Source organism: Ammospiza nelsoni, chromosome 1 (assembly GCF_027579445.1).
Source record: "Ammospiza nelsoni isolate bAmmNel1 chromosome 1, bAmmNel1.pri, whole genome shotgun sequence".
In the NCBI taxonomy this organism is placed as follows: domain Eukaryota; kingdom Metazoa; phylum Chordata; class Aves; order Passeriformes; family Passerellidae; genus Ammospiza; species Ammospiza nelsoni.
The window spans coordinates 36,138,073-36,150,895 of record NC_080633.1 but is presented as its reverse complement, the minus strand read 5'-3'; the positions used below and the strand labels follow the sequence as shown (position 1 = coordinate 36,150,895).

The 12,823-nt window shown below is 38.7% G+C and overlaps 1 protein-coding gene across 2 annotated transcripts in view; it reads right to left on the bottom strand.

Annotated features, from left to right (window-relative positions):
• Positions 1 to 2,487: 2,487 nt before the first annotated feature.
• Positions 2,488 to 12,823, bottom strand: part of GALNT15 (polypeptide N-acetylgalactosaminyltransferase 15) — a 31,836-nt gene continuing 21,500 nt past the window's right edge. For both annotated transcript variants that reach the window (XM_059468767.1, XM_059468776.1), the window contains exons 8-12: positions 11,328 to 11,459; positions 10,204 to 10,305; positions 9,299 to 9,436; positions 8,266 to 8,370; positions 2,488 to 2,959 (exon numbers count right to left, since the gene is read on the bottom strand). In XM_059468767.1, the coding sequence (XP_059324750.1) occupies positions 2,873 to 2,959; positions 8,266 to 8,370; positions 9,299 to 9,436; positions 10,204 to 10,305; positions 11,328 to 11,459 (564 nt within the window). In that variant the 3' untranslated portion in view covers positions 2,488 to 2,872. The remainder of the gene's footprint in view (positions 2,960 to 8,265; positions 8,371 to 9,298; positions 9,437 to 10,203; positions 10,306 to 11,327; positions 11,460 to 12,823) is intronic.

The window sequence follows — 12,823 nt, the reverse complement described above, 5'->3', positions numbered from 1 at the left end:
ACCTGGAGGGACAGATTTTCCTGGTGTGATGTACATTTCTAGTGTTTATCAGTCTTCCTACTGAGAAGCAGAAAATTTGTGGTTTTACCTGTCATCAAGAGTCACCTTGAAACCCCATAGTGAAATATCAATAATTGAGAGTAGCTGTTTGCAAAAAAGATTAGTGACAGGCATGAAATAAGTTACCAGTAGCTTTGAATGTATTTTATGTCTTGGACATTTTCCTAGCAGACTTCAGTCTTTCATTGAGTTAGGCAGTAGGAGCACTGGATTTGGACACTTATGCACAGAAGAATAGTAGGATTTTTTTGGGGTGCTGGAGGGGAGAAAGTGGAGCTTTTTATTAAAAATCAGTGTACCATGATGTTCCTAGGTTAGCACAAAAGCATAATTCCCTTCACAAGTGGAGAAGTCTGCTTCAGTTTATTCTTTTTGCAGTATGCAGTATATAAAGAGAAAGAAGATGAGATAATTCTTCCTGGAGAAAATCCAGAATTTTAATTAAATGGCATTTTCACATTTATTTCTTACTGGCTGGAGTTCATGCCGATACTGGCCATACTTGCTTTCATGTTAAGAGCTTTGCAGATGACCTTCTCTACAAATGCCTTTTTTTCTGCCATTAGAAGTCCTAAAACCAATAAAGAATGGAGACAAAACATACCTATTAATTTTGGACTAGAGCATTTTCACAAGCTGGACCTCAGTGTCTGGTCCCTGAAACCCAGTGTGCGGGACAGCATGTGTTACTGTTAATGTTAGGCAGACATTTCTCTACCTTGGCATGTTGTCTTTAAATCCAGTGTACTCAAAAATCACCAAGTTTCTCAAATTCATGAGGTCACTTTATGATCTGTAGTCTTTCAGATAGTACATCATGTTTATGTACTTCTGCATCTCCTTTTTTTTAGACTTCTTGCTATTTGATTCATGTTTTCATGCTTTTCACTTTAACACAGTTTCTAATTCAAAGTAAAAATGAGGGGTATTTGAAAATGGACATTCTTATGTAAGCTGTTTCTGCCAATAGCTGTAACTTTATTTAAATCAACACAACATCGACATGAACCACATGAAATCTGACACTGTTACAGAGGCCTAGGTCTGAGAATAAAGGCTTAGGTTTTTTAAAAATTACATCACAAACTTTAAAACCCTTTCTGTAATTAATTGCTACTAAACACAGCAACATTTGCTGATAAATGAAGTGGCCTAACTTTGAACTCCAATCAGAGAGTGTCAATTGTTTGTTTTATGTACCTAGTTAAATTTTGCTGCACAGGTAGACAGTCATTTATTTAATGAGACATCCTCATTCTCATTTTCACTGCTACCACTTTAGGAAGCAAATATGAAAATGTAAAAAAGCCTTTCCCTGTCAGGCATGTCATCAGAAACCAGTACTTGCAACATAAACCTAAGGCTTCTGTTATTGTAGTAGCCCAGCTGGGTTGTTCTGCAGTCCTCCAGTGCCATAAAAAGAAATGGATGGAGGTACTTGGGAACTGAAATTAAATTCTCCTCTTCCCATTTGCCTCTATATTCTTTCTCCCTGTTAAAAATCAAATACTGATTTTCCTAATTTTGCTGAGTCTGCAGTTTTTGCTGGCATGTAATTGTTGCAGACATGTTCACAAGATCTAGCAGTAAAAATCCAGGAAAACAATTTTTCATCAAAATTTGCCCACATATTGAAAGTAAGACAGCCCAGAGGAAAAGGTTGTTTCTTATGATGGGTGACAAGGAAGCAGAGCCCAGCACCTTGCCATGGGCAGCCTGGCCTGCAGACCTCCCTCATCACTGCCTGTGTGAGCATCCCAGCTCTGTTCCAGAGAGCACAGGAAATGGTGGGTCTGAAAGCAAATTCAGAAACCTTGGAAACTCCTCAAAATGAAATCACCACTGTCTGCCAAGTCTGAGCATCATGTTACATCTAATCTTGAATGAAACTGCCAAAATTGTATATTTTATAGAAAAGACAGACATCTTCTTGCAATAAGCAAATTATGGTCTCATTGTTCTTATTTTGCTTATCAAGTTCTTTTCTAGTGTCAAGACCTATTTTGTTTCACCCTTTCCTCTTGTTGCTGATTTAAGAGTTGTTCTTGGCAGTGGAGAATCTTAAGAGTTCTGTCATGGGCTGCACACAGAAGGTTGTTCCAGCAGCAGGAGCTGGGCCCAAACCACACAACTCAAAGTTATTTCCTTAGCGTCAGCACCGGGCTCTGCCCCTGGGCTGGTGCGTGTGCGAATGTGTGCAGACACCACAGACTGCCCGCGGGTTGCTGCACCAGGAAATTCATGTTTCCTTTGCTTCTGCAAGCCAAGGAATCAGCAGCAAACTGCCCTGAAGAAGTGGCTCTCACCACCATCCAGGAGCTTGCTGTGGCAGCCAGGGATCCATCAGCTGGACTGCATGGGCTCAGGGAGCATCAGACCAAGTGGTCTTCCAGGCTCTATGACTGATTGTAAGTGAAGGCAGCTCTTGGCACCACAGATTATCAGTTTTTGTTAAGTATGACACATACACAAACTAGGTAAGACAAGGGTTTACAAGACAACACGTCCAATATGAAATTTACTGCAAGGCTTACTTTTTAATTGACATGATGAATTCTATGAGTCTGCCCGCTTGAAGTATTTTGATTATTAAACACTGTTTACTGCTTGGCTCTGGATTTCCAAGCAGGCAAAGTGTGTGCTAATAAGAGGGAAAGCAAAAGAAGATGACACTAATGCAATGACCTGTTGTCTCTGCAGAACATGTTTGCATCCAACATTTTGAATTGGCTATAGCTTTTGACCACTTTTAGTTTGTTCAGTAATCCCAAACTAGATGTATAAAGGATGATACATCTCCCAAGCAGCCTCCCTAGGGCTTGTACTCAGGTATAAATGTCTGATGTTGTCCATCTTGAACTCTTGATACATCAAAGCAGCAGTTGATTTTCTTTTGGAGCTGCAATTAAATTTTTTGTGTAATTATTATTACAGTAAGTGATAAAAAAGAGACTGTAAAAAACCTCAGTTTTCACCTAATAGCATAATAACAAGTGAATAAAAAATACCATGAAAAATACAATACTGAGGGATGTAATCCTTTATGGCTCATTTATGCCTATAATAATGTAAGCGACATTATTAAATTATTTGTTAGCAGTCTGTAAGACTGAGGGACTAATAAATGCAGAGCAATCTTTTGAGTAATTGAACAAAATAGATTAGATATTTTAAAATATATTTAGTATTTTTATAATATGCAAATTTTCAAAAAGTTAATTACTTTTACCTTTTTCTCAGTTTGCAATACAAAATTACGATTGGTGTAAATAAATATCACAATAGTATTACCAAAGGTGATGGACTCTAAGAAAGGTCATTGTGCAGCCACTTAGAAACTGAGTAATGCATTCAGCCCTCAGGCTGGTCTGTCTGTAACTTAGATTCAAGCTAAGAAGAACCTTGCAAACAATCCTGGCACCTGTGTCTGTTCTGTGTAGTGAAAATTCTGCTGCAGCCTTCCAGCCTACTCAGCGGAAAGATATAGAAGATGTATTATTAATATTAGAGTTAACATCTTCAAAATATTATAGAGACACTTCTGAAAATTTAAATTCTTATTCCTTTGGGACTAGATCATCTTTTAACACAGCATCCTACACAATGGGGTCTCTCAGTCTGTGAACAAAGAAGCTGTCTTGGAAAAGTCTGCTGTTGGATTTAACTCATTTGAGGAAACTGCAGATGGTAGCAAGTTTGTTCTTGGCTGTCATCTCTGTGCCTAAAGCCAGATCTTGGGGGAATCTTGGAAGAGCTGGGCACTGGGGTTGGGCTCCTGGAAGGGATTTTAGCCTGGGTACCCTTTGGGATTATTTTCCTTCCACTTAACTCCAGTTTAAAATTGATACATGACATCTAAATTAATTATCAAGAAACCCTCTTTAATCAGTAGAGAAAGCAAGCATTTCTAGATAGTGATTTACCCATATTGGTTAAATACTTGCCATTGATTACCTCTGGAAATGTACTCTGCTCACCAGCAGAAGAAACTTAGACAACTGCCTTAGTTGTGACTACTATTCAGGTGGCCCCAGTTAACAGAGGTGGATCCTCTTCCATGTGTCTAAAGCATAATCATCCCCAAGACTGATAGCTAATGAAAAAAATTAAGTTAAAAATGAGCAGCTATAAAGATAGCAAAACCACTATGGCTTCTCTCTCAAGTAATGCAGCCAGATTGTTTTTCCAAAACATCCTTCCAAAGCACCTGGTGAATAAGCAGCTGTGAGCTGCCCGAAGGGTGTGCTGGAGTTCATGCGTTCCAGGGACTGTGTTTGGAGTCCTTATTCAGACCTTTCCAAAGAAATCAATGGAAATTACGGCAAAGGTCTGCAGATTCAAACCCCCTTCTAAGATGCTGACAGGGCAAGTCCTCCTGTACATTTCTGTAAGACTGTCAGGTGATGGCTGAATGAGGGTATTGCCACTGGATGCTTTCTGACTGGGTTTTTTGCAGACCAGCTGTGCTGCAGCATGAGGAAAAGAAGGCATTAACAAATCATAACACAATGAAGGAAATAAAAATATGTTTCTCTGTGCATTGATACACTTTATTCAGGGCAGACACGTGCAGTTTGCATAGCTTAAAAACATGAGCTTAAAAACATGTTACCTATTTGCAAAACACTCCTTTTTTACTCTCTTCCAATATGTTTGCAGTTTGACTCAAACTGCTTGAGATAAAATGAGATAGAAAGTCAGAGTCTGAAAACTCTCACTCACATGTCACCTTCCAGCTGTTATGGAAACCTAGGCTGTTACTGTTCTTTTCTAGGATGCCTGAACGTAGCTCCATTTTTTCCTGGGGATATCAGAAATGGAAGCTTTTGCATTTCAATCAGCAGTATTACAGCTCAATGAATGTCTTCAAGGCAGCACCTGGAAGCACTTACACGTGGACTGAGAGATACCCTCAACATTTCTGTGCTACAGGATTTAGCATGAAGGTTGATAAACCTTCTGTCCCCGTTCAGACTTCAGATTAACACATGGAGAGGAATGCTGCCATTGTTTCTCTGTGCCAGTGATGGCACCTCACTAACAGGACAAAGCCCAGCCTGCAGCCAACACCAACTGCATCAACTGAGACTTGCTTTAAAAGTACTCTGAATAGCATTTCAAGGCTTTATTTTCTTCCATTTTCCATGAGCTGGGAGAGGAATAAACTAGGTTGTTTAGTAAGTGCTGTCAACCAAAAGGTGACCAGTTCCTGAATCTGACCTTTTAGCTCAGCTTCATGGGTGGGTTTGGCTCAAAGCACTGTGCCTGGATTGTGAAATTCAAAGAAACAGGTGGAGTTACATTATAAGGTATTTATTTGTGTTATGCTGGAATTCCTTTGCTCTTGCCTGAGGCTTTGGAAGCTTTCAAAGTTTAAACTGCTTCATTCTTGCATGAAACATTTTGTCCTTACATTTTTCTCCTGTCACAGGAATTAGTGGAACCTGAAATGTTGACCATGTCTAAATAGATAACTGAAAGTAATTCTATGTTTTGTGGCACTCAAAGCGTCATTTTGTGCTAGTTTTGCATGAAAGATGGGTAAAAATGAGGAAAACATACCAGCATGCTTAGCCACCACTCTTTGTTGAGCCCAGTCCCATGAGGAGAGTTTATCTGATGGATGTAACTACAGGGGCAAAGTCTGAATGACCACCATGAGGAAACAATATTGGTAAAACCAACCAATCCAGTTAAAATCCATATAGGAAGGAAAGTAGGAACAACAGGGATAGATGCTTTCCCTTTGTGTTTTTTTTTTAATTTGTGTGTACTAAGTTATGTTTATATTAGAGGGAAGTGTGCTCCACAATCCACGTTCCCTTCTGGCTCATGCTCTGGAATTCAGTTCCCTTGGAAACCAAACACACATTTACTCTGTTACTAAGTGAAACAAGTGCATTAACAATTATTTCCTAAATGGTACTGCAACGTAGGTTTTAATTTTATCTTTTGAAGAGGTATTAGGTAACATATTTTTATATGGTGCATATATCTACAGCAAACCTTCTTTTCTAGGTTTTTAACACTATGTTAAAAAGTAGTATAAATGAAGATGTCCATGTCTCTGAAATTCCAAACATTTCCTCTCTAAACCAAAAATATTTTCATTCTTCTTTGAGATAAATATAATTGTGGTCAATTACCATATTTGTATACACATTTTTTAACATTTACCTAAATTCTGAAGGAATTATATTCCCAGTTTAGTGTCCAAAATATAATAAATAATACATAATTTAAAAACCTGGCATAGTCATAATTTAAAATAAAGGCATCACATGTCATTAAAACAGCATTTATGCAATTTAAAAAATTCTCTTTTCTCACCCTAGATTTGGGCAATGGTCAGGTATCACTTGTGTTCTGGAAGAGGTTGCTATCATCATCTTAGCTGAAAATTAAAGCATTTTCCAGAATGTCACAGGAAATTTTAAATGACACAGCAGAAATAGTAATAGATTCTGATGCTATCAAAGAAAGCATAAGTGGTAATCAAGATGATTGGAGTGATGCCTGAAACCACAGCGTGGAATCTTTAGCACTCAAAGTAGACAGAGAATTAGACACTGGGAGATGTTTTGGACAACACAACAGAGAATACTCTTCATGTCCTCTGTTGTAACCAATTTTATATGCTTGATACCAACTTATTATGATTTACTGAGAGCAGGTAACTGGAAGGCTCTAAGCAGAATAATCTGTTACTCCTTCCTTTCTCTGAAGTTTAAACAATGTGCTGTGCATTTAAAAAAACCCCACAATTTTCTGTCTCTTGAAAATAATGCAAAACCTAAGTGAGTTTCATTAAAGATGCCCTTCCCCTTTAATATGTACATATGATTATCATTGATCTATACTATAAATTAGATGTGGTGTTGATGTGGGAAGACTCCCAAATCTCTGTTCTTCTTTCTTAGCAGGCTCTTGGGAAGTGTCATCATTGACTTTATCTTCAAAAAGGAAAGTACCCTAATGAGATACTGAAGTGGACCATTCTTGTTATCTAACCTCATCTCTCATTCACTCCTTTGAATGACAGCAGGTCAGCAGCAATGCAGGCTCTACAGAAGAAGCTTCTTTAGAAAATTTGGTCTTTTCAGGAACATCTTGAAGACCCATGACAGCAAGAATCTATACAATCTTTTTGGCTAAAACTGACAGCTTGAAAGACTTAACTCAGGCTGCAAACAAATGGAAGCAAACCAGTATTTTCTTCCTAGGTAGCCACTGTTGAAACTGGCCGTTTCCCTTCACTTGCTGTTTTCAGCCAGCACTTCTGTTACTGCAATAATAATAGTAATAATAATAATAATAATAATAATAGTAAGCTCATCCCATGGCTTTACAAGAGCAAATGATGCCACTGATTCTTTCTATTCCCAAATAAGCAGAGAAGTTGTTACCCTCCTTAGTACCACAAAAGTTTCCTGAGGAGTTGTCTTTAAATATAATTAAAACAACAACAAAAAAATTGTTAATATTTCAGTCTCATTCTCCCATCCAAATTAGACTGTGGATAAGGATTTAAGGAAGGGTGTGCCAAACACTGAGGACTGTTAGTAGTCCAAGTCAATTAGAGCAATTAGTGCCTAATTAAGTGTTAATTTATGCTCTGTGTAATCTCACAGAGAGTAGAAATTTGGCTCTGGTTAATTGGAAAACAAAATTTTTGCCATTACATGTGGAAACATCTATTAATTTCATACATACAAAACCTACTTTGTTTTATATGAGTCGAGGGCACTGTAAAACAAGGCTAAACTCTTGTCCTGGTTTAGCTGGTTTCCTCTTACAGTTTCAAAAATCTCACTTTTTTTTCTGTATCCTGAGAAGTCACAGCATATACTGAAGACAAGCTGTCTGGCAGCCAATTTTCCATGTTTCCATCAAAGGGCAAACTTAAGTGTCTTCTGCAATAGCAGAGTTGAGAATTTATTGATTCTCACAATCTCTCTGTTCCCTGCTTCACAGAATAAATAGAGGTTTTAGCTAGAGCTGGGTTAACCAGGAGCCAGGCTTTTAAACAAGAGAAATTCCTGACTTCCCTGCATACTACAGCAAACACAAACAGCTTTCTTGTCCTTGCAGGAAATGCATCTTAAATCCCAAGCAGAAGTAATGTTAAACTTTGGAGACTTGACCTCTGCAGAGACCTGCCAGTCACCTCTGATGCAGCCCACGGGAACGCTCAAATTGCCACACCTGATTTGTGTTCTTGTTACATGCAGACAGAAACAAGTCCTTCTCATCTTCACTCTTTGCTGCCTCTATGCATTTGCCAGAAGGGATATGGACAATCATTCCATTCTACAAGATGAGAGAAAAAGGGAAAGAAAGAACAAATTAAAAGTAAGAAATTTCCAGTAAAAGCTAGGCCATGTTTCAGAAAATTTATATACAGTATATCACCAGTAATAACTGGTTGTTCAGGTTTTTTTTTAAGCAATGCTCCAAACACAAGGACTGGATTTAGCTGTGTGCCCAGAGCATGGTGAATATTCATAGTTCCTTTTGAAGCTAACACAAGTGGTAGGTGCTGAGTTCTCTTCCACCACTGTTTCTTTCCTATGGCTACAGGTTGTCATCAGCACCACCTCAGTACCACAGGCCACAACATTTCATAAGGACCAGTGCTTGCCTAAGGAATCAAACCAAATTACAGTAGGGCTGTTCCAGAGGATTGCTGGATCCCTACAACTACAGTAACTGCATTTTCCCAGGCTGTCCCAGAGCATGATATTTTTCAGTCTTGTTGAGGAGTTCCTGCTCTGCTGAGTAAGGTTCACTGAAAAACAGTGAATTCCTCTAATAGGAAGTTTGTTCTTCTCTTACAATGCAGGAGAAAATTTAATGTTTCCCATTGTAAGCTCCACAAAGGCCTCTCATTTGGGAGCGGTCAGGATTTCCAAACCCTCCCTCAATCTGAAAGAAATGGGAAACAATTTGCCCTGCTCTTATTTTCACAACCACTGATTCAGATTCTATTCCAACAGGTAAAACAAAGACACAGGATTTTAGGTAGGATTTCTGTCATTGTATTTCTAAACCAAATGTTCTTTACATAGACAGTGTTAGTGGGCTTGAGACATCCTATTTTTTTCTGAGTTAAAAATTACAGAAGTGAAATTTGCCCTTCAGGTACCTCATGCCTTCCTCACACACAAATCTTGAAATCACCCAGTGATCCCACAGTCACCATCAGCTGCCTTTCCCCCATGGCAGAGCCACCACTGACCTCCTGGACATCCCAGTGCTGGCTGCTGTTGTTTGTCTCCTTTGTACAGTTTTGAGGGATAACCTTCCTGTGTCTGACATCAAAGCAAAGCCGTGGAGCAGAACCAAGCAAGATTTCCTTCATGTTATATTCAAAGTGCTGGGAAAGGAAGGGTTTGTTTGAACAATGATGGATGGACATCCCATTTCATTTTTAAAGGCTAATTCTAAAGACAATTTCCTGTACATGTTTGTTAAGATACAATCCAAACATGAGTTAGAGACCCAACAGCCTTGACCCTTCAAGCAGTTCCCCCTGCTAGCTAATTCTGGCATAACTATTTACCCAAGGAAAGGCTTTGTGAACTATGATTATGTGTGACATAAACCCACCCTGTCATAAAATTCTCCAGTTTCATAAATATTTGAATAGAAGGGTGTTTCTGACAGTGTCTTCACATGCTGCAGTTTGAAATGTGCTTGCAGCTCACCCTGAGCTAGACCGATACCATCTAGGGAGAGTAAATGAATTCTCTCCTGCCTTAGACTGCAGTTTAGGCATTAATCTTCAGATTTAGTCGGTAATGGGGTATCCCCTCCTCCTTCTCTATAACTTGGAACTGTTAAGTATTTTTTACTCACAAGCTTTCTGCTCCCTAGACACTACCAAATACACTAAACAAATAAGTGCTTAATTTTGTCTTCTGGAGCAAAGTGTGGGTATCTGCCTCAGTGACACATGGGGACATTGGCATTTTTTGAGTGGCACTTAGCTGTGGAAGAGTGGGCATTGTTGCTTTAGCACATGCAAATTTTGAACATGCCAGTATTTCCACTAGTGTCAACCCAGCCCCTTACGTGTTGGGGTGCCTGTTTTCAGCATGGCTCCCTAGGTCTGACACAGTGCCTAAACACTCAAAGTATTACCTGGGTGGGACTGTCACTGCAAGGGGAGAGCTCAATAGACCCTTCTGCAGTAGCTCTTCCAGGCCTGTAATCTGCACAGAAGCCGACACCAGTATTGTAAAGCTGTAAGTAAAGATTTATACTGAAATAAATCACAATTGGATACAAACAAAATATCCTTCACCTAACATTTTGTGATTGTTTCCCTTTATGATATGTGATTTTGTTCATAAATCAGGCAGTATTTTTCTTTCAGACTTGGTCTTGCATATTGATCTTGCAAACTAATGTGATATTAAATGCAGTGTTTCACCCAGGGTCAGTTACCTAGTGAGTTTTGTTTAAATTAGAGAGATCCACTTTTGGGTTTAACTATTATGATAATTAAAAGAAAGGTATCTAAATGTTTATGCCAGTGAAAAATTGCACTTCAACAGGACACTGTAGTCAGAAAAAACACAAGATATTCCAGAAGAAACGTCACAATTCCTGTGATCCAAACTCAGTTCTTACACTTTTCTCAAGCTTTATTTTTTGAAAATAAAGAGCACATAAAATAGTAAAAGGACACAGTAAAATCTGGCTAAAGATAGCTGAGTGTGAATTAATTAGTAGACCTTGCCTTGCTGGGGGAAACTCCCTTCCAGTAAGGCTGCTGGGAATAAACTCATATTCAATGAATTATAATTATCAACTATGTGTTTAAAAAAAAAAAACTCAAACATTCCATGTCCTGTACACAGCCAGGGAACTCCTATTGCTATCACTTCTCTCCTTCAGGAAGTGCAGGACTGAAGAAATCCTTTTTTTCTCTTTGTGCACATGGGTCAGCACAGAGATATCTTGGCTGCTGTCACTTCTGCCATCTGCACGAGGCAACACAGTTCTTTTGCCTAACTAATGGCACCTGAAGAACCTCAGGTTAGGATCCTCTGAGCTGTGACACTGAATGAGTCAGACACTCTGAGTTCAGCTCCTGGCTGGTTTTCTACATTTCTGTGAGAATTTGGAACAGCTCTTTGTCTTTTTCTTTCTCCTCCTGGTTGCATTGCCTGTTTGGACCAGGTACTCAGGGCATGGAAGTGACACTGGAGTCTTTGAACAATGCAAAAATAGATCATTCTTTATAGTGTGTTTTCTCTTACCTTGCCAGAGAATCTTGGTGTGTCTCCAGATTGGGAGAGTTCAGGGTACACATTTGATAGAAACCACTGGAAATTTCTACAGCCCAGTCTCTTCTGTAGCTGAAGGCGCTCGCTGCAGTCTGGCTTCTCTGCCTTTATGGAGAAAGGGAGAAGGGCAGCAAGGATATTGGTGTATTTGTGTTAGAGATGCTAGGAGTTGAAATGACTACACAGGAATTTTTTCTACCACCTTTTCTGTCCTGAATGTTATAGATATTTAAATCTATCTCTTATGACATATGCAAAGGAGGAGATCCAGCTATAGCCTTCCTCAAACTTTGTGCTAGAACAGCCACAGTCTGGCATTGAGACAGAAGTGTTTCAGAAGTGGCATACATTGTGAAAATAAGTATGTGCTCTAAAAATTATTATTATTATTATTATACTGCAAGATAAGTCAGTCTTTGTCATATTTTTATTTTAAAAAATCAGGATCAAGTTTGATAGTTGTTGCACTGAAATTCAGTGGGATTGTATTAGATTGCCATTTAATACAGAATTTTTATCATTGATAAAAACTCAATTTCCTGGCCTTTAACAGCCCAAATTACCCAGTTACTGTCAGTCCTCTATGATCAGAGGGAATAAGTGATGACAGAATTTAACCCAAAATATAGTCTATCACCTATTATCTGTCTATTATCTGACAGTTACTAAATCTAATGAACAAAGGTGCTCTGCAGCTATAATACATTAAACCTTTCCTATGATTTCTCCATTTTCTTGAATTATAAAGACACAATATCAGCTCTCAACTTTCCTGGTAGCAACTCTGTTATGAAAAAAGACAAATGCCTTCAACCCTTGGTGCAGCTACAGGCATCTGTACTGCAAAGGCTGACAGGCTGAATATTTGAGGGTATTTAGCACTAAAGATGACTAAAGGGATTCTCAAAACCTCTAAGCACTTATGTGTCTAATTCTGCAGTTTCAAAACCACACAAAACGCTTTTCTAAATCTCTCAGTGCCCAAATATTAAAAACATCTAACAACCCTTAAAAGTTTCTCTCCTCTTTCTTGCCAGCAGTAGATCTCCCCTCTTCATGTTTCTACTTTTTAAAAAATGCAGTTTGGGATGGGATTCCAGGAAACTGGTCTGGATTTCTTTATCAAAAATTAAAATTGGCAATGTAAGCAGAGAATTGCCCGTAAATAACTTTTTCCCAGACCAGCTATTTCTCTGTATCCATAAAAAAGAAAGAAAAGGACTTTGCATAATGGAAAATGAAGGGCCTTGGTGATCCAAGGTGAAGTGTCAGTCTCTTAAGGCAAGGATCAATCATTCCATATGGCACTGTTTGCCAGCCTTTGTAAACTCCACAGGCAAAGCTCAACAGTTGCAGTATCTTAAAGAGAACCTCATACTTCAGTGTCAGTCTTAGATTCAATAAGCATAACAACAAAGCTTAGCAATTCTGCACCACACAAACCTGTCCTCTAGAGGTTTTCTTGGAAA